At 54.7% G+C, this 25,929-nt stretch overlaps 8 protein-coding genes across 8 annotated transcripts; 3 read left to right on the top strand and 5 right to left on the bottom strand.

Moving 5' to 3' along the window:
* Positions 1-371: 371 nt before the first annotated feature.
* CORC01_12615 (uncharacterized protein) lies at positions 372-1,829 on the bottom strand (the record flags this gene model as incomplete). Its single annotated transcript, XM_022624234.1, has 1 exon — positions 372-1,829. One exon carries the CDS (start codon positions 1,827-1,829, stop codon positions 372-374), a length of 1,458 nt encoding a protein of 485 aa, XP_022469270.1.
* A 501-nt stretch (positions 1,830-2,330) lies between these two features.
* Positions 2,331-3,555, bottom strand: CORC01_12616 (diphosphomevalonate decarboxylase; the record flags this gene model as incomplete). Its single annotated transcript, XM_022624235.1, has 2 exons — positions 2,331-3,444; positions 3,494-3,555. The coding sequence occupies 2 exons, from the start codon at positions 3,553-3,555 to the stop codon at positions 2,331-2,333; spliced, it is 1,176 nt and encodes a 391-aa protein (XP_022469271.1).
* Positions 3,556-4,376: 821 nt separating this feature from the next.
* On the bottom strand, positions 4,377-5,162 carry CORC01_12617 (uncharacterized protein; the record flags this gene model as incomplete). The annotated part of the gene is made up of 1 exon (XM_022624236.1): positions 4,377-5,162. The coding sequence occupies one exon, from the start codon at positions 5,160-5,162 to the stop codon at positions 4,377-4,379; it is 786 nt and encodes a 261-aa protein (XP_022469272.1).
* A 4,621-nt stretch (positions 5,163-9,783) lies between these two features.
* Positions 9,784-11,754, top strand: CORC01_12618 (phosphate-repressible phosphate permease; the record flags this gene model as incomplete). Its single annotated transcript, XM_022624237.1, has 3 exons — positions 9,784-9,862; positions 9,964-10,482; positions 10,565-11,754. The coding sequence occupies 3 exons, from the start codon at positions 9,784-9,786 to the stop codon at positions 11,752-11,754; spliced, it is 1,788 nt and encodes a 595-aa protein (XP_022469273.1).
* Positions 11,755-12,023: 269 nt separating this feature from the next.
* On the bottom strand, positions 12,024-14,042 carry CORC01_12619 (HET domain-containing protein; the record flags this gene model as incomplete). Its single annotated transcript, XM_022624238.1, has 1 exon — positions 12,024-14,042. One exon carries the CDS (start codon positions 14,040-14,042, stop codon positions 12,024-12,026), a length of 2,019 nt encoding a protein of 672 aa, XP_022469274.1.
* A 5,560-nt stretch (positions 14,043-19,602) lies between these two features.
* CORC01_12620 (uncharacterized protein) lies at positions 19,603-19,917 on the top strand (the record flags this gene model as incomplete). Its single annotated transcript, XM_022624239.1, has 1 exon — positions 19,603-19,917. A coding segment is annotated over one exon (315 nt), but the record flags the coding sequence as incomplete, so codon positions are not given.
* Positions 19,918-20,311: 394 nt separating this feature from the next.
* On the top strand, positions 20,312-22,517 carry CORC01_12621 (fatty acid desaturase; the record flags this gene model as incomplete). The annotated part of the gene is made up of 3 exons (XM_022624240.1): positions 20,312-20,493; positions 20,858-21,707; positions 21,762-22,517. 3 exons carry the CDS (start codon positions 20,312-20,314, stop codon positions 22,515-22,517), a joined length of 1,788 nt encoding a protein of 595 aa, XP_022469276.1.
* Positions 22,518-23,309: 792 nt separating this feature from the next.
* Positions 23,310-25,246, bottom strand: CORC01_12622 (HET domain-containing protein; the record flags this gene model as incomplete). The annotated part of the gene is made up of 2 exons (XM_022624241.1): positions 23,310-24,577; positions 24,742-25,246. The coding sequence occupies 2 exons, from the start codon at positions 25,244-25,246 to the stop codon at positions 23,310-23,312; spliced, it is 1,773 nt and encodes a 590-aa protein (XP_022469277.1).
* Positions 25,247-25,929: the final 683 nt, after the last annotated feature.

Consider the following 25,929-nt stretch of genomic DNA (forward strand, 5'->3'; position numbering starts at 1 on the left):
ATACAGTGTGATCTTTGACATTGGAACATGGGAACAAGGAAAGGGAGGTCGATCGACTGACTAACCTTTGAGGAAAAACAATGGATAGAAAACTTAACTAGCAAAAGTTTCATCTTTCTCATCACAGCTGTTCTCGATCAGATTCATGGGCAGTTGCTCGATTGATGCAGCATCAGCTTCCACCATGAGGAAAGTGTAAAGTACATCGCATTGAATTGTCTCGCGAAAAGCGACAGCCTCAGATGGAAAAAAAGGAGGGGCCGCTGGTATCATCAGAAAAAGCACACATTTTCATGCGTCTCGTCCATCCCAAACGCCAATTGTCCTTGACCCATGTTCCCCCTTTACAAGTCACCGCAAATCCCACGAGCCTACAGCTCCTTCTTCTTCTCCTCGACTCCACTGCTGCTGATACGCGGAGCAAAGGCGTCCAGGTTGGCCTCCTTGACATCCCAGCCCGCCTCCTCGAGCGCCTGCAAGTCCAGCATCTCGACGCCGTCGCCCATCTCAATCTCGTCCACGGAAATGGCGCCCAGGAGAAGCTTCCGGGTGCCAGTTTTCGCCGCCAGAGTTCTGTCGTGCGCGAGCATGGTGGCGTAGTACCACGCGGTGAGGGTGGACAGGTCGTTGGCCTCGGCAAGGGAGTGGTCTCCTAGAAGCAGGATCCTAACGGTGGCGATGTCTCCTCTCTCACAGATGCAGAGAACAAACCCCGGAAGGGCCTTCTGGCCTTGCCGCCCCATAGACTTCTGATGCTGGCCGCCTTCCCACGTGGGCGTAACGAAGCGGACGCGGGCGCTCTTGAGGTCCGCGGTCATCGCATGGGCGTAGCTCTTGGCGAAGCCAATCTTGGTGATGACTTGTCCGCGCTGGTCCTTGACAATGGGCGTCCAAAAGATGATGTTCTCGCGTGCAGCGACCTGGGCGGGGGAGAGCACGCGCTTCGTCTGCATATAGTGCTTGAAGAGGATCGTGGCGCGCTGCTGGTTGAGGACGTTGAGCTGGACGCAGCGGACGCCGAGATAGTTCATGCCGAGGTGAACAAACACGAGCGCGACCATGAGCGCGAAGACGGCCTCTCGGCTCTCGACGTAGCGCACAATCACAGAGCCCGCGAGCAGGCCGACGAGACCGACGGCAGTCTCCTGGGAGGCTTCCTTGGCGTTGAGCTCGCTGAGGTTGTTGCGGCGGGCAAAGTGCTTGGAGAGGGCGGCCTTGCTGGCGCCGGCGGCGACGCCGCACATTGCGCGGAGGGCTTCGGCGAGGACGAGGGCAAGGACTTTGGTCCAGGGGTCAAAGTAGGGGCTGAAGAGGTCGAGGAAGAAGGCGCTGTCGTTGAAGATATCAGCGAGAAAGCGGTATCTCTTGCACTCTGGCTCAATGACCAGGCCGAAGCGGTAGGCAAAGACGATTGTGGCGACGCGGGAGATGCCGTCCTTGAGGATGGTCAGGAGGAGGGCGTAGGTGGCGGACGAGTCCGCGTCGCCGACGCCGAGGCCTTGGAGGATGGCGCGGTTGGCGAGGAGGCCGGTGATTGTGGAGAAGAAGGCCTGGAGGGAGTCAAAGGTCTGGTAGCCCAGGTAGTCTGGGGTCACCGAGTCCGGATAGCCGATGGGCAGGAAGGCGTCGTAGAGGATCTGACGCATGTTGGCGAGCCCGGTCGTCGTGGAGGTTGTGAGGGCGGTGGTGAGGGTGGGAAGGGTGTTGTGGTGAGCTGGGCGCACCGGGGTTATTTTTTGCGAGGTGGTGTTGTGCAGCCAGCGGTGGGTGATTCTGCCGATTCCATCTCGTTCTTCAATAATGACTTCTTTTTTCTCAGACCCTGCCATTTTTGCGTGTGGGTGGTTTGTTGTCTGCTTTGGTACTCTGGCAGAGGGGTTGGCCAGGGACAAGAGAGATGTGGCAGGAAGGTGTGAGAGAGACGTGAATGAGAAAAGTGGATCACAGTTTTGAGGTTCTTAACAGGAGTACCCTTGGCCTTGAAATAAGTCTTTCAGCAACCTCTCCAAATATAGTCTCTCGGGTAAGTCGCATTTCCTTCGCCGTAGTTACCTTGTCGCTGGTGCTCATTCTTATTGGCTTCCTGATGCTCAGAAACTTTTCGTCGTGCTACATGGCTGAAATCATTGAAGCTGGATATCCAAGCTACTTACAAGCGGTAAGCATGATGCAAAGTCATCCTCAGCAGTGATTCTCGTAATTACAGGAATCGAGACTAGCAAGAAATTCGACTTGGTATTGAATTAGATGTTTCTATACGCATAAAGAGAACTTTTGAGCAGCTTGGAGCTTATCTTCGTCTAGATGTCGCCAAAAATGCATTGAGCGGTTCATGGCTTGACCGGCTCACCATCCTCGCCGACGAGGTAGATGTCCGACTTGATCGGGCCCTCACCAACGCCAGTCTGAATAACACGGCTAACGCCGCTCTGGAGAATGCCGGCGACAGTCTCGTCCAGGGCCACAGAGGACTCGAGACTCTCGACGCCCGCCTTCCAGCCACCGACGGATCCCAGAATGGGAGAGAAAGCACCGACGACGGCGGCCGCGTTCTCCTCGAGGTAGTAAATAACGGCATTCGGGCCGGCGTCAAACGTGTACGCAGCAACGGTCTTTCCGGCCGCCGCGTTAATCTGCTCCACGGCGCGGATGGCGGCGCGCGAGACGTCGTTCATGTAAAAGATGGGAGGGTACGTATCGGCGCACGAGGAGTGGAACGAGTTGGAGTCGCGCATGGTGACCTCGGCAAACTTTTCAAAGTCGCGCTTGGCAATGGCCTCCTCCATCTCGCCCATGTGCTTCGGCACGACCTCGGCGACGCGCTGCTTGAACAGGCCCGACGTCGCAACCGTCTGCTGCATACCCGAGGTCGACGAGACGCCCTTCTTGGCCGCGCTGACGACGAGGATCAGGGCGCGCATCTCGGGCCAATGCGACGCCTCGGCGACGAGGTCGGCCTTGGAATCCGTGCCGTCCGCCTTGTCGCCCATCCTCCACGCGACGTATCCGCCAAACAGGCTGCGGCATGCGGAGCCGGAGCCCTGTCTCGCGATGAGGGACAGCTCGGAGGGAGACTCGGGGAGCTCGTAGAGGTCGGCAATGGCGCGGACGAGGGCGGCGAAGCCAGCGGCCGAGGAAGCGAGTCCGGCGGCGGTGGGGAAGTTATTCTCGGTGACGATCTTCAGGGGCAACGTGGAGAGCTTCGGGAGGGAAGGGGTCTGCTCTTCGAGGGCGGCGCGGCGGGCGCGCAGCTCGCGGAAACAGGCCTGTGTGCGGGCGCCCGAGACGTCAGAGGCCTCGCCGTTGAGGATGAGGCTGTCGCCATCGGGGTAGGAGGCGGAGCAGGATGCGGTCGTCAGGGTCCGGAGGTCGGCCTGGGAGAGGGTGACGGAGAGGGAGCTGTTGGTGGGGAGGTTGAGCTTCGGGTCGCGCTTGCCCCAGTACCTGTGGTGATTAGTATTGAAATGTATGAAGATACAGCAGAGTATTGTACTTGACAACGGCAATGTTGACAGGCGCCGTGGTGCTGGCGCGATAGACCTTATTGTCCGCCATTTTGCGATTGACTTTGGGTCTGTTGGAGGCGGTCAGTGAAATTCAAGGCGGGGCAAATTACATGAGGTGACACTGGGATGCATTGAGGATAAAAGAGGAATACGTACTCTGGAATAATGAAGAAAGACTTGGGTATCACAGAGAAGAATCAATACTTGGAACTATGGCCACCGCTGGAGGTCCGAATCTATACGGACAAGAACGCTGGGATGAAGTTGGTGAAGCCGGACAAGGAGGACTTGGCGGGGTTGCGAAGCTCGTCCCCCTCACAAAACAATGGCAAACAATAATTAGGTAGCATCAATTTCCAGGATGGGGGTTTGTACGCGATCTTTGCCCAAACGGGCCTAGTGCGGGGTCCTCAGGAGCATCGGCGCTTGGCCCTGTTAAAGATACGTACTGTCTGCACTTCCTGCCCAGATAGGACGGAAGAATGTCTCATGAGCTGGAGCTTCAACTTCACCTCACTTGACAACTCAGACATCCATTCACCTCGTTCAACACAAACCAGCAAGCTCCCGAATCATGGAGGAATCAATTGATTAATGCGTCGATAAACTCCGACGTCATAAATGCATCGGAAGCCGGATGCTATAGAATGCTCCAAAACTCCAAGTGATTCCAATCGCTCCATGCAAGTTCCCCCGCCTGCTCATCCAATCATGTCTCATTGCTCATGTCTCATATGGCCCTTGTGATATCTTGAGAATACCGAGCTCCGTAGAAAGCAAAGACTGAAGGACTTGAGCACCTGGCTTTGTTCTGCCCAATAGTCTAACCCTCCCAGCAAGTACTACCCAATAGCTTTCTCTCCCACTCCATCATCTGCACCACAAGTCCACGGGAGGAATGTTCTCCGAGTTTGTCACCTCTTCTTCATCGTTGCTAAACCATATAGATTGAGCGAGTGCATCAGTGGCTTCAATAGCGCGAAGGAGAAATAGGTAATCAAAGGTGCAGATGGCTGCTAACGCAACATCCTCGATATCCCACGAGGTCTCTGGTTGATAGAAGATGTCCCACTTTTCGTCGACGCTGATGCCGTGTTCCAAGAGCTCCTGGCGGCGCATGTCCAGTAGTCCCACGATCTCCCGAAGAATGAGTCGGTCTTCATAGATGGAAGGCCAGTGAAGCTGGTCGAGAGCGTGCTCTACTAAGAGATAGCGAGCAGAGCGTTGGTTTTGCTCAACCGTGCGGTCTTCTACTGCGTCGTACACATCGGGATCAACATGAAGAAGGTGAAAAACGCTTTCATCTGGCTGGTTGGTGACAACGGGCAGTTGGCCAGAGTATCTATTGTGATCGATGGCTCTGCCCATGATGTTGGAAGATCGCTGACGAAGTATTCCGACAGTTCCTCTCAAAGCTGGGACTGTTATACTGCCGCCCTCGTATTGGATGTTGATATTGCCACTGCCTTGTTGAGATTGTTGCTCGGAATCTTCATCACAGAAAATGGAGAACTGGTCTCTAGGCTGTTTCTTCTGGCGTTTGGCGCTGACTTCATTGGGCACAGAACGTCTATTGACTGATCTGCGGCTGACAGTGACTTTGGGGCTGTTAATGACTTTAGAGGCAGAGGAGCAGGCGAATCCGGTACAGGACATCTTGCTTATTTTAGTGGTGGTTGAGCTGGGTTTTTTGAAGAGGAAAGTTGAAGCTGCGATTGATCTTGGGCCTTTCGTGGAGGGGACAGAGATTTGGAATGAGAAAGGTGTAAGTGGAGAGGAAGTGACCAGCAGCAGTTGCAGACGGAAGTGAGATGGACGCCAGAAAGTGAGGTGTGTTTGTTTGAGGTAAAGCTACGGATGAGAAATAGCAGGAATCAGGGACTCAATCGGCATTTTATGGAGAGAGGGAGAGAGAATGGCAGCGGCTAAATGTTTGGTCTTGTGGCGTTTAAGCTTTTGGAATCCGTTGTCTTGGTGAAAATCAGTCACGGGAGTGAGGACCCGTGAGATCACGACGACCGGGGAGAAACCGAAATTTGTAACCACATACCTGTAAAGGTTACAAAAGGTCACAAAAGGTGCACACAATATATATGTGTGTGTGGTGAAACCAAGCTGTACGGCCTACATTCAAGGCCTATTGTCAGCCATTCAGTCCTAGGGAAAGATGGAAGCCAACGCCTTAGCCGGCTGCCATTTTAGCCCCGGCCTGATGATTTAACAAGCCAGCATCTCGATAGATTGAAGTAGCATGGGTTCAATGCCTCTACAAGGGCTGAGGAAGCCACAAAGTCGTTATGGCTTGGTGTGGGTTTCATCAGAACAGCACGATCCTCAAGGTCCAAGTTTCATCGCAAGCGAATGCTCCTAGCAGCTTATCTTGTATCGGGTAAATGATCATTGATTATAGTAAAAGAGAAAGACGGCATGTGGTCTCTACATGTCCTTAGGAAGCCGGTGAAACATTCCATATAAAATTCAACACATTACTCCTTTCATGAGCAAGAGCATGTGACTTTATCATGAGAGATTCCTCCGAAAAGAGACAATCGTGACAGCTTATTTCCTTTTCTAAGCATCCAGGAAACCAGGTCTACTTACATCAGGGAGACTTTCTACAGACACCATCTCGTACGCATAGCGGTTGATCATTCAACAATGAGAAAAGTCATTATCGGATGTTCTATGCAGGGCAGTCCCAACCCAGAACTCGTCCATCTTGCTCAAAACTCGAGATTTCTCCTGGGCCTGTTCATCCTCAGGGATAGGTACTCTGATGAAGTTTGTTTGGAGTCGTTGTAAGTCTTCTTTTCCCTCGTCCTGCATCTTGGCGCTCTTTGAATTTTCAGTGCCAACCAGCTTCTTCTTCTTCTCGTTATTCAGTAGATTCCAAGACGTAGGCTTGTATGCGTACCGGCTCACTCAAAAAGCCGACTACAATATCATACACTTCGAACTCGAGACTATGTTTATCCTTCGCAGCACCACCTCCATCCACCCCAAACTTGGTCACAACGTTGAGCTCCGCCGCTGACGCACAAGCAGACTTTGTGTAGACGTACGCGTCCTCCTCGCAATGGTCGTAGTCGTAGTTGAAGGAGAAGAGACCGGTCAATCCATCCAACAGGCCCTCTTTTACGGTTCAATCTATAATGGAGTCGGTCAGCTGCCATTGCTGAAGATGAAGACTACGCCAAGGTCTCGTCCAACAACGAGAAAAGTGCCCGCCAAAGAGAGGGCTTTTTCGGGTCTCGGCAATATTATCGAGGCAATTAGCACCAATCACAAGACGTTGAAGGGTTAAGGATAGTGTCGGGTCGTAGCTGGACTCCTTTTTGGCTGTTGATTGAAAAGGGCAACGGAAACAAATACTTTAACTGCCTGATTACTCTATCTAATTATAGGTACTTTGACATGGGCTGCAAGTACCTCAGCCTCGATAAGTTTCCAGGCGTAGTTTAGATAATCAAGTATTTACAATGCGACTAAAACGGCTTTTCTGCGGCCGCTTGTAAGAAACTGGGTATAGAGAAGGGCTGGGTTACCTTGAGCGCCATTGAAATCTCCTCCACGTGCTGCAACAGAGGGTTCGAAAAACCGACTATCGGTACCGGATCCTGGCCTTGCGCCAAGCTGACATATCAGAAGCCTTATGCGTCTACTTCGGTCGGAAAGGACAAGGTAATACAAATCAAGTCGATATTTCCCCTCTTGACGGTAGATCCTCTTACCTTACTCGACTAGATCAGCTTTCCCAACTCTATAGATTTTGTCTTTGCTATGCTCAATATATCAGCGCTGGCGACCTCTTTGATGATAGTATGCGGTATGAGTCTACCTGACGCTCCGTATTAATGAAGCTGCAGGCGGGGATATTTTCAAAGCTGCGAGCATGTCTGTTCTGATGTTGGAGTAGGTAATCCGAAGCGTAGATAAAACGGTACCGTGAGGCTCGGGAAGGACGCCTTCAGAGAGGCGGCCAAGGCCCGGAGGGGTTATCAGCTTATGATATTGCAGAATTTGGACATGACTTTGTGGACAAGTATCAATGATAATAGAAGATTTGGAATGCGATTTTTGAAGTGTTAAATTAGCGCGGCTGCACTTGAGTGGTATCAGGGCAGTCTATAGCTGGTGTTCATCTGCACTGGAGAATAATAAAATGACAATGATCATCCTTATCTGACCCTGTGGGGAACGTCTTCAATGGAAGCTTCTGATGCTTGCCAAGTCGCAGCCTGCCTCTTGAAATGCTGCAATAGACAGGATTGGAACCACTAGACGCGAACACCAGTTCTGTGGTTTCTATTATCGTTGCCAAGTCAACATAGTTGGCCCGAGAGTCACATTCAGCAAATTTAGGAGCGATGGCAGCTGGAGGGAGAAGAGGCTGGTGGTCCACACCTTATGCAAATCCGGAATTTCCTAACGGTGTAAATGATAACCAACGTGCCAATGGTTGCCCCGTCTCAATTCACACCAAAACCCCGAACGACTCGATGCTTTAGTATTGATCACTCAGTACGATTCGGGGTTGGACTTCCCCCCCATGCGACCTCCCTGAAGATTGACGATTAAAATGGAGCAGAAATCACAGCAGGCTATATTGATCAATGCCACTCACATGTAATCCTACCGTCCTCAAGGCAAGGCGTTGCGAACCCCAGCCCGATCATCATGTAGACTGACGACGTTAGTAGCTCCCGATAAGTCGTTAGCGCCGAGCGGCGGTTGACAAAAAGCATTCACCGAGCGTGGGGGCCGCATAGCACTAGTTCCAAGCCACCACGTGTTGAAGATGAGAACGGTGAAGAAGCTGTGAAATTTCTGGGGAGTTCACATCTCGAGGCGCGTCTGCAACCGAAATGGTAGCGCAGTCAGCGGCTCTTTCTCAGTGCTTGGCAACGCCCCTGTCTTCATCCCACGGACTGCCAAGTGACTCGAAATACACCTTGAAAGCTGTAATTCTTTCGAGTCCAATTGAGCCTGGGTACGGATACAACCCCTAAGCTCAGAGCCGGAACCAGCCATCAGGTGGATACCGGCCCCATTACTTTGGACGGCGCTCCGGGCCGGTACCCCACTCCGAACAACCGTCCGGAATCATCGCCGCTCAAGACAATCAAGCCAATACAGCAATGGATGAACCCAAAACACAGCCGCCCTGAGAAGCGCTGAGAAGTGAACACGAATGATAAAAAGGCTGACAATCCGGATGCTTTGCAGGATAATCAGGGCAGTCCTCAGAAATAAAAACGCCACATCGGCAGGCGACGTTGGTGGTGGGGCGTAAACGTCCTCGAACCATTGAAGACCGTGCTCGAATTCAGGCCGCGGATTGGCTCCCCAATTCAACGTCGCCAAGCATCCATCATCAGCTTCGCAGCTCCCCCTTCTGCCCAATTTCAACGAGCGTCTGGCTCTCGCAATTGCCTCTGGCTGACATGTCTTGGCCCTGATATCACGTAAAGCTCGGTCTTGAAGACGCAGAGTTAGGAGAGCGAGAACTCGTGGAGGAACTAATGCCTTGCATGTCAATCGGTGTCCACAACGAGACACAACGAGATGCGTCCCGAGCCTGTCGCCGCATCCGCCAGTTCCGTCCGTCACAAACCCCTGGCCAACGATCTCGAAGATGGTGGTGGAGAACTCAGGAGGGACCACCCGAAGGATCCCCATACGTCCTGTCGTTGACGTTCCCCCCGCCTCGTGCTTCAGTCCCGGGACAGGAAAGCCTCGCCCCAGTTCGATGGAAAAGTTGCCAGCCGAGCGCTGCCTCGTCCCACGAAACCTGAAAAATTACCACAGACATGGGAAACTAACCAAGCTGACCCTGCGACGGGCCAGGCACACAGCTCCTGCCCGGATCCCCGTGTGGTGCGAAAGGGCTGCAGCCGCGGAACCAGTCCCGTTTCGATCTCGGCTTACGGCCAGGCGATGCCATATAACAGTCTCACCCCGGCTCCCGGAGCAGCATGATAATCGGCATGGGCAACCAGAATCTGCTCTGTCTATCTCTCTCTCTCTTCCTGTCTTACCCACGGCCGAGCCTTCTTTGTGAATCTTCAACGTCCCCGCTGAATAAACTAGCAAGTCCAGTGTCGTTGTCTTCCAGCATGAGATCGACCTAGTACATCATGTCTGCAGAACTTAACTCCGCCGAAGATCCCGGAGCCGACGACGACACCGCATCACCCTGAATTGGGCCCGATTGCGTACTTGCGCCCATAGCCCGGACCGCTTCCACAAGTGAGCTACCGAACCCCGGCGAGCTACCATGGCTGCCGCGCTACATCAATATGATTACATCTTCGCCATCACCACAATCTTCTCCTTCCTCGACGCATGGAACATTGGTATGTCTCACCCATCTATGCGGTAGCAGACTCTACTCCAAAACATCGGTTGGCTTCACAAAGCTTCCCACACTAACAAACGACACACTACGTGTACCCAGGCGCAAACGATGTCGCAAACTCCTTTGCAACCTCCGTCTCCTCCCGCTCCCTAACCATGAAACAAGCCATGGCCATCGCCGCTGTCGCCGAGTTCTCCGGCTCCGTAGCAGTCGGCTCCCGCGTATCCGACACCCTCCGCAACAAAATCATCGACCCGCACCTCTACGCCTCCCGCCCCAGCGTCCTCTTGCTCGTCATGATGTGCGCCATCTTCGGCTCCTCCGTCTTCCTCAGCATCGCCACCCGCAACGGCCTGCCCGTGAGCACGACCCACTCCATCATCGGTGGGCTCGTCGGCGCCGCGACGGCGAGCGTGGGTATCGCCAAGGTCAGCTGGGGGTGGGACGGCGTCTCGCAGGTCTTTGCGGCGTGGGTCATCGCGCCGGGGTTGAGCGGGGCGCTCGGGGCGGTCATGTTCCTCATCACGAAGAGGTTTGTGCTGACCAAGGCGAATGCTGTGCGGAACGCCTTCTTTACGATTCCGTTTTACACCTTTTTGACGTTTGGCTCGTTGACGAGTGAGTTTCCATCACATGTGGCACACCCCAAACGCGAGGCGGGATGTCTTCCATCAGACAGACTGACTGATAAACCGTACAGTGCTCGTGGCCTGGAAGGGCGTTCAGCTCCAAGTCGAACTCACAGCAACGCAAGTCCTCATTGCAGTCTTCTCCGTCGCCACCGGCGCGACGCTCCTCCAAGCCTTCTTCCTCTTGCCCTACCTCTGGCGCAAAATCGTGAACGAGGACTGGCAGCTGACATGGCTCATGATGTGGAGAGGCCCCTGGCTCCTCAACCGGCCTCCACCACCCTTACCCCCGGCCGGGGTGCGAAGGGTCAACATCAAAGACTACTACCGCGGCCACCTCACCGCCGACGAGCTCGCCTACATGAGGGCCTCGGAAACGCTCCTCGAATCAATACAAAGTAGCCAGACACCCTCAGACCTCTTCAAAGACGACCAACCCATCCTCTCCCCGCCGGTCCTCGCGCCACCGCAAACCCCAGCAACGACATCATCATCAACAACATCAGCTTTGACAGAAACCCGCCGGCCCTCCTCTTCGTCCTACTCCGCCTCCTCTGAACACATCCCACCACGCCCCGCAGGACCCTGGACAAGCCTCCCCGTCCTCACCTGGCGCCTCAACCGCATCCTCCTCCGCGGCCTGGAGCAAGACGTCATCACGATGCAGAAGCGCACCGCCGTCCTCTCCTGGGACATTGCCGACATGCACGCCCGCGCGCCGCACTACGACAACCGCGCAGAGTACATGTACAGCTCCCTGCAGATCCTCACCGCCTCCGCCGCGAGCTTCATCCACGGCGCCAACGACGTCGCCAACAGCATCGGGCCCTTTGCGACAGCCTACGAGATCTGGCAGACGGGCGGGATCAAGACCTCGGTCGGCGTGCCGGTGTGGATCCTCTGCTTCGGCGGCGGGGCCATCGTGCTGGGCCTGCTCACGTACGGGTACCACGTCATGCGGAACCTGGGGAACCGGCTGACGCTGATTTCGCCCAGTCGGGGCTTCTGCATGGAGCTCGCGAGCGCCGTTGTCGTGATGATGGCGACGAAGCTTGCGCTGCCCGTGTCGACGACGCAGTGCATTGCCGGCGCGACGGTCGGCGTCGGGCTGGCGAACGGGGACTGGCGATCCATCAATCCGAGGCTCGTGGCGTGGATCTATTTTGGGTGGTTTGTTACCGTTCCCGTGTCTGCGCTGTTTTCGGGGTCGTTGATGGCTTTGATACTGAACGCTCCGCATTGGGAGGTGGCTGTGAGCTGAAGACGCGGCGCGGAGGTTGTCCTCGGTGGCGGCGATGTGGTCGTTGCCGGGACGTGGTGGAAGTGGAGCGTTTGTTCATGTTACGATACCCCCAGATGTTTTTGTATGTTGGATCTGGATTTCTTTGAGCGGGAGTTGGTAAACTTGAAATTCCGGTCTTTGCAATTAATGATAATACGAATGAACCACGTTGCAACACTATTGGTGGTGGTCTGCGTTTCTGTAAGCGTCACTGCTCCTTGCTAGAGAGTCTTGCTCATTCTACCTATTCAGTGCAATGCAAATACTCGCATGTCAGACTCTTTCGGCAGATACCTCAAAGCCCAGCCCACATGTCCATCTAAATACGCCTCCCCAATGACTGAGAAGTGCTCAATCGAGACGTCGCCTTCTTCAGGAACCCTCCACAACTCCTGCTCTTTCTGCTCGTTGGTCATCGTGACGACGCCAAAGCCACGCCGCCTCAGCGATTCCAACAAGAGACACTCAATCTCTCGCTCGTGCGCCCCGGCATCCCACGAGCGCAGCAAGACGGGCGTGTCGCTGCCCACGAGATACGCAATGACGTCCCCTTGCGAAGCCTGTGCCGGCACGATACTCATCCCGCCGCCCACCGTTGATGCCAGCCGTCGGCCTTCGAGGTCGGAATCGCCGGTTGTTCTGGCAAAGTAGCCGTAGAGCCGTTTGATGACGCCGCTGGTGCCCGAGCCCACGAACTCGCGCTTCTTGCTCGCTTCTGATGCCAGCCACTGCGAGAGAATTTCGACAAATCTGGTCTCTCCATGTTGCTGGCGAGCGCTTGGGATAGTAGCACCCGATGAGCAATTGGGAGTTGACTGCCTATGAAAGTTTTCAAATGCCCGGACCCATGTACCACCGACAACCTCACAGAGATGCTCATGCTCAGCTTCCTTGCCCTTGAGCGGGACGTGTCGATACTGACCGAACCTGTCTCCTGATCCGTAAGCGTTCCTGTACAACTTCATCAAGTCAGCTCTTGCGCAGTCGTACTCTGCAGTCAGGTGCGAATTCTGCGGGCCAAAAGGCACGACACAGCTGACGTGTTGAATCGTGGCCACCCTCATGCCGATGTGCCCCAACACGTGCGGGAGGCCACTGTTCGCAGGCTGGGTGAAAGCATGATGAACTCCCTTCACTCTGATGTGGGTCAGGCTGTTGTCCTTGACCATGCACAACGGATTTCGCTTCGTGTAAGAAGCTTCAAGAGTCCAATCCGGTGCCCAGGAAGGAAGCCCCTCTATCCGTTTGGTAGCAGGAGCGTCGTCTACGTGAAACATCATTTGTTCAATGCCGAGCTGGTAGAACATGTACTGTGCAACTTTGCCAAACGTATGGCCAACTGGCATGTTGTAGTCGACCTTGAGGTATTGTTCGACAGTATTGAGATCACTGATGATGCCAAAAGTAGCGTAGACAAAATCGGCCGGGTTCGTGGCGCCTAGGCCTCTGCGGGCCTTGACGGCGCGGTGTAGAGGGAACCTCGACTTGCTAGCCCAGCTAGAGTTCATATCCGCCATGACGCGCTGCTTCTCCTCGTCGCCGTGAGCCCTTTGCGACGCGCCCGGGCTGCGACCCAGAAAGTAGTTACAAAACTCGCGCCATCGTATTCGTCTACAGCCACACTGGACCCAAGGATCTCTGGACAGGACAAGTTCCTGGAAAACCCAGACCCGCTCGAACCACGTTTTGGACAGTAGGCTCCAAGGCCCTCCTCCTGCTCGTGTCACGGCGACGTCGGTACTTTCGCCGTTATCTGTCTCGGGCTCGGCGGCGAGACCTCGGGGAACGGAAAACACATCAGAGACGTCGGGCGTGAGATTGCCGAGGTGGATGACGGTGCTGTGGGCGGTCGAGTAGATGCGCCCCATCAAGCTAACCTGGGCGTTGCGCTCCCCGACGTTTTGCTGATCAATGCAGAGGGCGTCAGCCCAGACCCTTCGCACGCGCGTGGGGTCGCGCAGGTCGCGCAGGGCGTCGCCGAGCGACTTGGTGATGGCGAAGAGATTGCCATGGCCGCCGTCATGGATGAGTCGGATCCGACATGCCCTTTCTGACGTGCCCCATACGTAAGACAGGGCTGTGTAAGGGTCGATCAGGTCGTAGTCACACTCAGCAAGGGTGGTGTTGCGTAGGGATCCCCTGAGTTCGTCGCCGCGGGACGTAGAGGGCTCGAGGAGGAGCAGCCTGAACGCATCGCTGTCGCCGCCGGTGGAGGAGAGCGGCTCATAGTCATACCCGTGCTCGCATTCACGCTCATACGCGGACATGGCGGGGCGGGCGATAGCGGGTCTGATTACAACAGTCGGGGACCCGGGCTTCTCTGAAGATGCCGTCGGTGATCGGTCCGATGCCGCTCACTACCAGGTGTCCGGACCCCTTGGCTGCGGAAGGGTTTCCTTCGACAATGGATGCTATTTTGGCAAACAAGGCGATGATGCAGATTCAAACTCTGCTAATGTCCCGCGTACAGCTCGTTCCGACGGAATTTTTCGTGTTGTCTATGTCATTCACCCCTCGGAACGTTTAATTGTGAGGCAAAACAAAGCAAAATTGATGTCTGCACCGCATCTGAATCCTGCCTTCGTCCAAAACGGAGACGGGATGACAAGATGTCTGACTCCACGTGACTCGGACGACGGCCGATTGTTTCTGGGCCGAGTCAGCTTTCGGTTTCACGCAGTCAGTCTTTTTCATCCGATGATTATACAATATTTCTTCGTAGTGAAAAGTCGCAGTGTCAAACAGCGAGCAGATGAATCAGTTTGGGTATCGGGAGAAGAATGGAATGATTCGAAAGCACTGGCCTTCTTGGGACTCGCGCTTCATCTTGCCAAAAGTAGATGTCGGCCGTGCCGTACTGTAGAGATGACTCGGCCGGGCGAAATTGTGTGTGTGAGGGAAAATTGATGACCAGAATCAGTGGCAACCGAAACAGGTTGAAACCTTAGTCAGCAGGCTCTACGCCTGCGAAGACTGGGAAGCCATGGCTATTACCGCTCCCCCAGTAAGGCAAGCGCAGGGTAGCAGGAGAAGCAGGGGTTAATCCGAGAATTGATTTGCAAGGGACAATGCGAGTTAATCCGAGAGTTTGCGACTGGAGCGCGGGGCCGTTGCCGGAAGCCAATCAAACGGTTGCCAAGCAGTGACCCCCTGGCCCCTTGATCTTGGTCCGTCCTGAGTCGAATCTCAATCGGACGGGATTCTGGGTCCAGACCCAGAAACGAAGTTTAGTGTCGCATCGAACTCGCGAACCTCTGCGCGCCAATCCAATACCGGGAAATTGTTCACTCGAAAGCTGGCACGCCTTTTCCAACTCGTCTACACTACTAGCAGCTATGCCAGCTCTAGCTTTCGACTCAACGTTCACGCCAGCGGCCCCATTGGCTGTCCGAGTTGGATCATGTACCGGTATGACGCCGCAGGAACTATCCGTACGGTTCGTTAGGATCAACAGGAGTTGAGGAGACAGAAAGTTGGAGCTAGCCACCCAGCATGCCACCGCTACTGCGTACGAATGCTAATAGTGTATCCATGGACGGCACAGCCAGACCCCTTTCTGCTAGCCTCCGCTATTGCGTATTGGCACCCTCCCTCGTCGTACCACGCGTACGTACATCGTATGGGATTTGCGCTTTCCAAGTGGCTTTAGCATTTCTGCATGCCGCCTATTCGGATCGTCTTGTGATGTGTCTGCGACATCCCACTTTAATTGCTTTGCTTCATGGGAATCCAAGGCCATTTGCGACAACAATGACGCTTTCCCGCCCCTCCCCTTTACACAGTAGATTGCATCCGTATTTCTCCATCAATGTGGCTACATATTCACAATGCCAAAAGATTGAAGACGGTGAAGGGAGCCAGGAAGTCGAGAAGTTGCATGGAGATCGTCGTCTAGCCGAGCCACTTTTGTGAGATATTCTTGGGAGTTGGCAGAATTGGCCGAATGGTCGTATCCATACGACCCCTCAGCCTGCCAAGTCCCCCCCCTCCCCTCTTCCCCTTTCCTCTGGCCGCGGACGGGCGAGCCCCATGACTGTGCCACTCAACGGTCTCGAACATGGATACGGGACATTACGTACACGGCCTTGCTTCCGGGTACCTACATTTTGGGTGCCACTGTCACACAAGAAAAAGGGTACGTACTGGTTCGAACCTTTTCTTGTCAACTTGCCCCTTCCCCCCCGGCCCTTAGTCGTGGCTGTTAAGTGGGGTTCCTCTAGAGATTTCTGGCATGACAAGCATGGAAGCTGTTGCATTGTTCCAGTTCCAGCCCGCTCCCGCTTCTTCAATCTGGCTGCTGCTGGCTGCACATGCAGCGTCACTGTGCTGGGATGTTGGTGAGTGAGGTGGAAATCGATTCAGCCAACACACCTCGGCTGCGACTACTCAGCTGAGCGAGTGCCACCCCGAGCTAACTCTCTCTCTCTCTCTCTCTCGCGCCAGTACGGCACACGGCTGGGTGGAAAAAGTCTGGAAACTCTTCTTGCCGAACAGAAATGAGCCGGGGAAACATAACTTGGTCTTCTTTGCGTCAGGAACCCGCTGTTGTAGGGACTTGGATGCAACCACCACGACAGCGAGGCCTACACGAGAACTTTAGCTACCCTGCCCGACTATCCGTAGATGGGATGCCAATGTTTGGCGTGTATTGTGTGCCTCGTCTCATTTGTCTCGCAAACACGGAAAGAAAAAGGAGAGCAAGCGGGAAAGGTAGTCAGGACAAGCCCAAAGTTTCAATCAGAGTCAATTTCCAACAAGATTTGTCCCATCGGCCAGTCACGTCTCACGCAGTACGGACACAGACAACTGACTGATAGTGTGCAGTGATGTGAGGTACAATACAGAGTTTCTGATGGACAGTACGGATTGTCCGTATAGAGTAGATAGAGGCTCGAGAGATAGTTGACGCAATCCATCATCATCTCCCGCTTCGGGGTTCCGTGGACGTTTGTGGGGTGGGGTCGTTGCGAGGCGCAGTCTGTGACGCCAAGAGGAAACTTCCGTTGGCCAAGAGGCTGGAGCCTGCCATGTTTACGGTGTTTCCCGTTTGGGTGATTACCTTTGGCTGTTGGTCTTGACTTTTCTTGTCTTTCCTTCCATGTCTATCTCTTGATGCTCCATACCTCGGTTTGCAAAGTGCCCTCCTCATTTCTGCCCCCACCTGCGTTACCTATCGTGTTGCGTCCATATTTGGTCTACGAGGTACGGGTCCCCGCGGATACGTATCCGTACAAAGGGACTTTTCACAAAACGTCGACGAGGGTAGGCTGCGGGACTCAGGACTGGGAGTGGGAATGGGAATGGGAAGCACGTTCGCATTTGAAAGGAAACTGTCGCCCGGCGTGGCTTTCCGTCCCCCCCCCCTGCGGCCCTCCTGCCTTCTAGATTGACAGGCGCGCCATTTCCCGCGGCCCAATTTCGCGTGGTCCGCCCCAACAGCTCGGCTCGCTAAATGAGCCACCACCTGGCACCACCTCGCATGGGGAGGAGCGAGGGGTGGAGGAGACCGCGTACGGTAGCCGATAGAAACACATCCATTTTCTTTGAGTCTTTGCATGCCCTGTTCAATGTCCTTTGCAACTTGCCATGTGCAATCAGAGACCAGGAAAAATCAAGAGACGAAACAAAGGATTGGGCCAAACGATTTAAAGAGCCACTCCGACCAAGACTGCGATACACACATACATCCACATCCACACACACAACACCGGGCCAAGGCTGCACCCAAGACCAGAGGCACCCAAACCAGAGCAAATCAAGGACAGCGCCAGACTCCCAAGTCGAGCCCGTCCCAAGTCTCAAAGTCCAAGGCTTAAGCGCCATTTCCAGAAACATTCCTCCGCGGGCTTCACTCCCCCATCATACCCACACTAGCACTTTTCGAGTCGAGGATAACCAGGGAGATGGTTCTATTACTATCACGTAGTAGGCTTCTTAACTAGCCCCCCTTAGTCGGGGTTCAAGACTCGATGGCAGTAAAGGCCACTCCCAGCACAATCGCCACACTCCGGAACCACCGTCTGTCTCTCGCGGGACGGTGGAATTGAGTTTCAAGGGTCCTGGGTCTGCGTCCCACTTCTTCCCCAATCTTTTCTGGTCGCTCCCACTCAGACGCGTGTCCTTGACTGTTGTCATCCAAATGTCTTTTTTATCTTTGCGAGGTGTCCGTGTGTCTGTGTCCGGCCGCCAAGTCTCTGGGGTGCAAAGTGCTCAAAGTCTTGGTCTTGGTCTTGAGCCAAGGCGAGAAAGGAAAGGACTCCTCCAGGCCCCAGGAAACCTGGAAGGGAGGTGGAAGGAAGTTTGTTGAATGGCGCCCGCGTACTCAGGTAGGTTGGCACTTGCCAAACTCCAAGTGTTCCCCGCTCCTCCGTATCGTGTACGGTCCTTCCTTCCCTGCTAAGCAAGCACCCAAGCAAGCACCTCAGATTGAAAGTTCCCAGGGTGCTCTTTCCTCAGCCATGATGCCAAGGTTGGTAGGTACCTTAATACGCGCACTGCGCACCGCCCGCGCACTTCGTACCGCCCTTTGGGTCCCTCCTCCACGTCTCCATCGTGCATGATTCGAGAAGGACCCCAATATTCATCGTTTCAGCCTTTCAGGGTCCTGTCAAGCCTCCCAGTCCCCGCCAGCGGTGTCAATCAGATAAGCTCCGTCACGGCGTCACCTCTTTCCCTCTCGCTTGTTTTTTTTTTTCCTTTTTTCCCCTTTCTTTCTCTTGCCCTCCTCGCTTACCCCGGCACGCCCATCTGAGTCTCGGTCAACCTCATACAATCAGTCAGCCAGTCTGAAGTCAATCAGTCTCATGCGTCTCCAACGAGCCACCCCAATGCAAAGTTGCATCTTGCAGAGCCCAGCCTCTGTTCTCCAGCAACCCCAATTTCTCCAAGAGGCGAGAAAGAGGCAAGCAGCAACGCAACAAGCTGCGCCCCCGGGGCTAGCGAAAGCGCCAACGGCCGACTTACTTGATTGGATCAGGGGGGGGGATTCGGGAAACAAGATTGGCAGAGGGAGGGGCGAGAAATAGGCGCGTCCAGTCCAGTGTGTGTTGCGCGTATGTGTCAATACTCGTTCACTCAATGTGAGTGTGTGCGGCGTACCGTCCACATTGCCCTTTCTGCCCTGCATCTCAGTCTGGAGTCTTGAGTCTTGAGTCTTGGCTCTTGAATCTGAGCTGCAATTCACACTGAATCTCTTTCCTTGCCTTACCTCTTCAGGGCCACCAACGTACCACAAGTCCGATTGCCATGCCCACGTGTACGCCATCACGCAAAGCTATCAGTTCATACCTTGGCAAACACAACCTGGCTGATGTTCGGTTCCTTCTTTTTTTCCTTGGCGGAGTGGGAGGTAGTTGGGGAGATTGGAAAGAGACGAGCGAGACTCGCTCACCCATGTCCCAAGTTGCTCTCTCTCTCCATCGGCATCCCCTCCGCCCCCCTGCCCCATGTCTCCATACTGTCCCCATGTCCCATCCCAATCCCATCCATCCCGTTCCCATCTAGTCACTTCACATCCACAAAACCCACGCACACTGTTTCGACCTGCCTAACTCGAAGACAAGCTGTCCTTGACCGACGGTAGTGGGTGAACCGTGTCGTAGGTGGGTGACTGGGTGTGGGCGCATGGAAAAAGATGATCCACAAATCTCTGAAGAACCACCTTCGCCTCTCGCTCCACGTCCACTCATACGGATATGAGCCACGGGGTACCGTATTACTTCGTACCGTCCCTGGGATGTCGCCGCTCGTTGCTGCTGTTGCTGCTGCTCGTCTCTCATTCTGAGGTGCTGCTCTCCTTCCACGTTTCTCCTCATCCTCGTGTGGTCCCCCCGTCGCCTCTCACGTTGGCCCGTTGTCCCGTCTGGCCGGCTCACTTCTGTCCCTCTCTCCTCGCTTGTTTATTCTGCTCTTTATCCTGTGCTTGCCCCCCTCCCCCTTCTGCTTCCTAGGCCATGTCCATGTCGTCTGTTCTCATCTGAAAATGGCACGAGTGTCGACTGCTTCGCCTTTGCCGTAAATTCTCTTTCTCGCCATCCCGAATCGAAGCTGTCCAACAGGGTTCTGAAGCTTTCCTGTCACCGCGGATCCTGCCTGCCACAGCCAACCCGCCTCAAGCACGCCTCAAGCACCCAAGGTCGATAATACGTAAAACACAGCATCGCCCATCCACCAGTTCGTCCCTGGCGCATCTTCATCCACCCAGGTTCACCACCGCCTTTTTTCCCTCTCTCTCTCTTTTACCCCCGTCTCCTTTCTCCCTTTGCGGCTGGACGTCACCATCTGTCGACCTCAAACGCAATCGACCGGCGATAATTGCGTTCGATCAGGTGTTGTGTCTGGCGAATCTCGACCACCTCCTTCTCCCGCTTTGGAGTCGTGCCCTCTCTTTCCCTCCCAAATCCACCACCTTGACGGACCGTCGCCGCCGTCACCAAAAAGAGAAAAATATTCGTCGATTTCTCTCTCCACGAAAAGCGTATTTGGCTAGCAAGCACAAATCTCTAACCGAACAACGAAACCATCATCAGTCGCGAAAATGGATCGCGACAGCAGGATCATCACCCCCCGCGAGGTGGAGGGCATGATCGCTGATGGACGCACAATCGTCATTCTTGACGAAATGGTTCTTCGCCTCGACGGGTGGATGGGCAAGCATCCCGGTGGCCAATTGGCAATCCTGCACATGGTTGGACGAGATGCGACCGACGAGATCAAAGTGTAAGAGGCTCGACTTACCTTCCATGTCCAATTAACCTTTGGCGCACCACCGCATTTCCCCTCCCTCCATCATCTCTGGTGGTTTGGGCCCCTCCAAATCTGAACCCTTATGCGCAAGCCCCCATTCCCGCGGGTTCGGATAAATAATCTGAAGAAAAAGGGGGACGTCGGGAAAATAGAGGCCTCCGGGAATGCGAAAGCGACCGGGAGATAATCAGAAGTCTGGTTAAGCTTATTTTCCCCATGCTCCAAATGGAGGGTGAAGGGGGAAAGGGCCAGTTAATATTTCGGGTTTGCTGGACATTCGGACTCCGTTATTGATGAGTTAAGTGGAATTAGTGTGCTGACATATCGCTTTTGACAGGTACCATTCGGCTGCCACACTCAACACCATGAAGGCCTTTCGGATCGGCCGGAAACCTGCGGGTCCCTGGATCAACATGACACCACCAATTAGGGGCGGCGTCTACACCAAGCAGGAGACATCACCTGCATCTGCATCCAATGCTGCCGGTGCTCCTGCAGATGATGCCACGGACGCTCCCGTCGACTGCCCCTCGTCCGATCTCGATGAAGACGACTCCGCCGACGATGCCGTCTCCGATGTATCTGGCGGGAGCTCCCGCACGTCCCTAACTTCCGAATGCAGCAGTGCAGAGGTCGGGGTCAAGTCCGAACCCCAGACCGAGACGGGCATTAGACGTCGTCTCGCTGCTCCTGCAGACCCCGCCGACGATGCCCTCGCCGCTGGGCCCGGCCTGTCGGGTCGGAGCCGCATGAACGCTGACCAGTACACCGAGTGGGCCATTCAACAAAACATCAACAAGGATCTCGATGAGTTCCCTTCTCTCGACCCTGCCGTCCAGCGCGACATCCAGTCGAAGTACCGTCTGCTCCATGAGCGTATCAAGGATGCCGGTCTCTACGATTGCCCCTACTTGGACTACGGCAAGGAGATGTGCAGATACTCGACCCTGTTCGCCCTCTTCCTCACTGCCCTGCACTACGAGTGGTACATGACCTCGGCATGCTTCTTGGGCCTCTTCTGGCATCAGATCATGTTCTCTGCCCACGATGCCGGACACGGTGCCATCACCCACAACTTCACCTTTGACACCCTCATCGGCCTCTTTGTTGCCGACTTTTGCTGCGGCCTTTCCATGGGATGGTGGAAGAGCAGTCACAACGTCCACCATCTCATCACCAACCAGCCCGTAAGCTTAGCCTCTTGTCCATGATGCCAGCAACTCGTCACTAACACGTCCCAGGAACACGACCCCGATATTCAGAACGTTCCTCTCTTCGCCACCTGCCCTTCGTTCTTCAAGTCCATCAAGTCGACTTACTACGACGGCTTCGTCTTCGTCTGGGACGCCGCGGCCGACGTCCTTGCCAAGTACCAGGCTTACACCTACTACCCAGTCATGGGCGTCGCTCGCTTCAACCTCTACCTTCTCTCCTGGCTGCACGTTCTGTCCCGTAGATCCTCTTCGTTGGGTGCCTCCAAGGCCTGGTGGATTCGCCCGACCGAGATTGCCTTCATGACCTGCTTCTGGTACATCTTTGGCTGGCGTCTGATTCTCAACACCCTGCCCACCTGGCCCATTCGCATCGCCTTCGTCCTGGTCTCGCACATCGTCACCATGCCTTTGCACGTCCAGATCACCCTCTCCCACTGGGGCATGTCCACCTCGGACCTTGGCGAGTCCGAGTCCTTTGCCCAGCGCCAGCTCCGCACGACCATGGACGTTGACTGCCCCGCCTGGTTGGACTTTATTCATGGCGGCCTCCAGTTCCAGGCCGTGCATCACCTCTTTCCGCGTGTCCCGCGGCACAATCTCCGCAAGGCGCAGGTATTTGTCAAGGATTTCTGCAGGGATACTGGTATCCCTTACTCGATCTTGGGTTTTGTTGATGGCAACAAGAAGGTTATTAGTAGACTCGAGGAAGTTAGCGATCAGCTTCGTACATTGCTCAACTGCCAAAAGTTCATGGCGGAGACGGGCGAGAGCGCCCTGCATTAGATAACAGCATCAATGCATTGTTCCGGCGTTGGGGGCTTATTTTCATACACTAGATAAAAGTCGTTTTAATGTTCACCTGTTCAAATATTGAAACTTTTTGCTTCAGAGTGCGGGTATGTCCGAGTGACGGTGGCGGTGAAATGGACATTAGCGATTCAATACCGATGACCGTCCAAAACGGATATGGGAGTCGATGAAGCAACTACATCCGGTCCGATCAACTCCCAAATTAAGTGATAGCAACCACGCGGTGGTCAAAAACACCACAACGGCAACCGGTGCTGCGTGCTTGTGGAATCTCCACACAAGCCTTAGACTCTAATCGATATTCTCCGGTTGGAATCCACTGATGTGATCCCTGGACGGGCGACGTCAAGACAAGATTAGAGTAGGTAGCTTGACCATCCTCCGGTACCAGGTAGGTATGTTGTGTACAAGGGGAGCATGGAGGCATATCCCGGCCCAGCTTGGCTGCAGCTTGGCTGGGGCTGAAGAGGGGGCGGCATCGAGGATCGAGATGCTTGGGGAGATTGACTCTGAGCTAAGGTGTGTTCGTGGTGGATCCGAGGAGGTGGCGCTGAGTAAGTGCTCGGTTGCCGGTGCAGGTGCCGGAACCGCCGGGTCGATACTGGTACCCTTCTTTGCCTACTGGCGGCCACTTTTCTATATTTCTGTTGCACAACACTGCTCAGAGTTCCCATCACGACGTATGGTGAGTTCCATGACAAGACAAAAGCAACCTAGTTGCAACAGTCTGACTCCAAAATTTCGACTCGGCCTCTTTGCATACTTCTATACCAAAGGCCATTCCGTCAACTCGCTCTCGTCATTAGGCCACAACTCCCCATCCATGACCCCGTCCACGATGCCGTAGCCTACAATCACATACCCGGTTCCTTGGGGACGAACGACAAGAGGGAAATCCAATCCCGAAAAGATACAGATCTCGTCACCTGGCACCGGCTCTGCCACGCAGAACCCGAAGCGCCCGTGCGACGTCAAGAACATACACCCTGAACCCAGCGCCGCGTTCACGTTGGATATCATCAACATGGCAGACGATTGCGAGGAAGACACCGCCGCCGCCAGCGCCTCGACGGTTTCAATGACACTCAGCGATACGGCCTCCTCTTTAGTCCGCTCGTTCGCTTCTAGGATCCTTACGAGGAGGGCTTGAACGCTTCGAAACGTCACGAATCCGCTTGCGCGATCATTGTCGCTCGCCCCGGCCGGTGGTGGTGGTAATAACACATCCGACATAAACGCCCGAGAGATGCGCATGGCCTCGTGGACCCAGGCGGTGAACTCTGCCTTTTTATCGGCCAAGACGAACGATAGGTTGATGATGGGGAGCTTGGGACTGATGCGGTCGCCCAGTCGCGCCACGGTCCTGCCTCTGAGGAATAGCGTGCGGGAGTCGTCTGAGAATCTGTAGTATGGCCGGCTTCCACGGGATGCTGCTGCCGGCACGTCCAGCAGGATCCTTCCGTCGGGCACTTCTGTGCTCCAGTCGAGAGCCCAGGAGGGTAACGCTGACAAAAGGGGGGAGGGACTTGGTGTTGTTGATATGCCGCTTTCGCGGCCGCCGCCTCCGAGGAGGAGTAGATGGCTTAGAGCAGCCTGGCCCAGGATATGCCGCTTCGTCGCCTCGAGGTAGACCTCCTCGACCGGATGCCGGTAGTTCACCCCGACTTTCCCAAAGGTATCAGGGAACACGGCACGCAGGGCGTAGATTTTATCGCGGGGTTCCGTGGATTTGAGGTAGAGGAGCATCCTCAGTTGGTAGACGTTGATCTTGCCGCGGCGCTCTGTCTCATCCTCCTCTTCTGCCTCGGGGGGGAGTGATGACATGATTTTGCGGCGCATGTTGATTGCCAGCTGGTTCGGGTCCGGGTGGCTGCGGTGGGCGTCGCCCCACTTGCGGAGGGCTTTGGCGAGGCCTACGCCGCCGCCGTCGCGGCAGAGGAGGAACGAGTTTACGTAGGCTGCTTCTTGGAGGGTCCAGACCCGGAGCCAGTATGGTGCTCGTTGGATCACCGATAAGACTTGCGGGTCGAGTGCTATGAAGTTTGATGTTAGCAGAGGGTTACTTATGTGTTACTGTGCATGAGATGGGACTATCGATTCGTTCCATCCGAGAAGCATGCCAATGGCTACTGCTTCTTCTTATCTTTCCACATGAAATCGAGTGCGGGGAGCGCAGAAGTTAAGTCTCGGTCCTCACCTTGTTCCTGGTCATCCCCAACCCTCGGGAGTCCCCCATACAATGCACGTGTCGACGCTGGCGCCCACTCGTTCCCGAGCCAGACAAAGACGTACTTTGCCTTTTGGTAGAGCTCCGCCATCATGCTAACCTGCACGCTCTTCTCCTCGTCGGAGGACTGGTTGATGCAGACCGCGTCGACCCAGAGCGAGAGGCGGATCCGGGGGTCGCGCAGTATCTTCAGCACGGCGGCGCAGTTGGGCGTCACCATGAGCAGGGGCTGATGAGGAGCAGGAGGAGGAAGAGGAGGAGCGCCGCCGCCGCTGCTGTTCATCACTGCGAGAGGGACGTTTGCGCTTTCGCCTCCCCAGGTATAGGAGAGCGCCGTGTACTCTGCCGGGTCATCGAGGGAGGTCTCTTGGAATTCGCATTCTAGGGGCGAGTCTTTGTCTGCGGTGTTGCGGAGGCGGATGAGGCGGATTGATTTGGGGGTGGGTAGCGGTGTGTATTGATAAGGAGAGGTCATTGTTGGTTGACTATAGGTAGTTTGGGGGAGCTGTTGCGGGATGTAAGTTTTGTGGTGATGGTAACGGGAATTGAGGGAGTCGGGTGACTGCGTCTCGACGTGTCGTTGGCACGTAGGTCAAGACGAGTCACTCAAACTCGTTCATTTCCAAAGCCTAAGAACTCCCGACTGGCGGAAAGTGATATTTATTTCGCATCTTGGCTGAGAAATACGAGCCCAGGTGCAGATGGGCCAATGGAGAGGTTATCTAGAGGCTATCACGTGGGACCTAGTCATGCGGCAGAGGTTCAGCCGCACCCTTCAGCTGCGACTCAACGATCGCCAACCTACCTAGGCTAATAGCAGCAACAGCAAGCAATTAAGAGCAAAGGAGATGAAAGTCGTGGAACACGTTTTGAATCAATGGACAAGATAGACCTTGCAGGGATAGCTCTCTCCGAAATACTTTATATAATTATCCGAGTGGGATAGGGACAGGGCCGTGCAAATCTTGGAACTGAGTCTCCAAAAGTCATCAGCGGAAGTTTAAGTAGCGTGCAAGTACTAAAAGCTTACTGTTGACTGAATAGTTGGGTATAAGCATTGAATAGATTGCCTCGGTTGAAAGGAGCAGAGACTAACGTATATAGTCCAGTCAGATGAGACGAGTAAAGTAATTCAACTTGACTGACCCATTCAATTGT

The sequence above is a fragment of the Colletotrichum orchidophilum genome, assembly GCF_001831195.1.
Source record: "Colletotrichum orchidophilum strain IMI 309357 chromosome Unknown Scaffold_159.1, whole genome shotgun sequence".
NCBI classification, from domain to species: domain Eukaryota; kingdom Fungi; phylum Ascomycota; class Sordariomycetes; order Glomerellales; family Glomerellaceae; genus Colletotrichum; species Colletotrichum orchidophilum.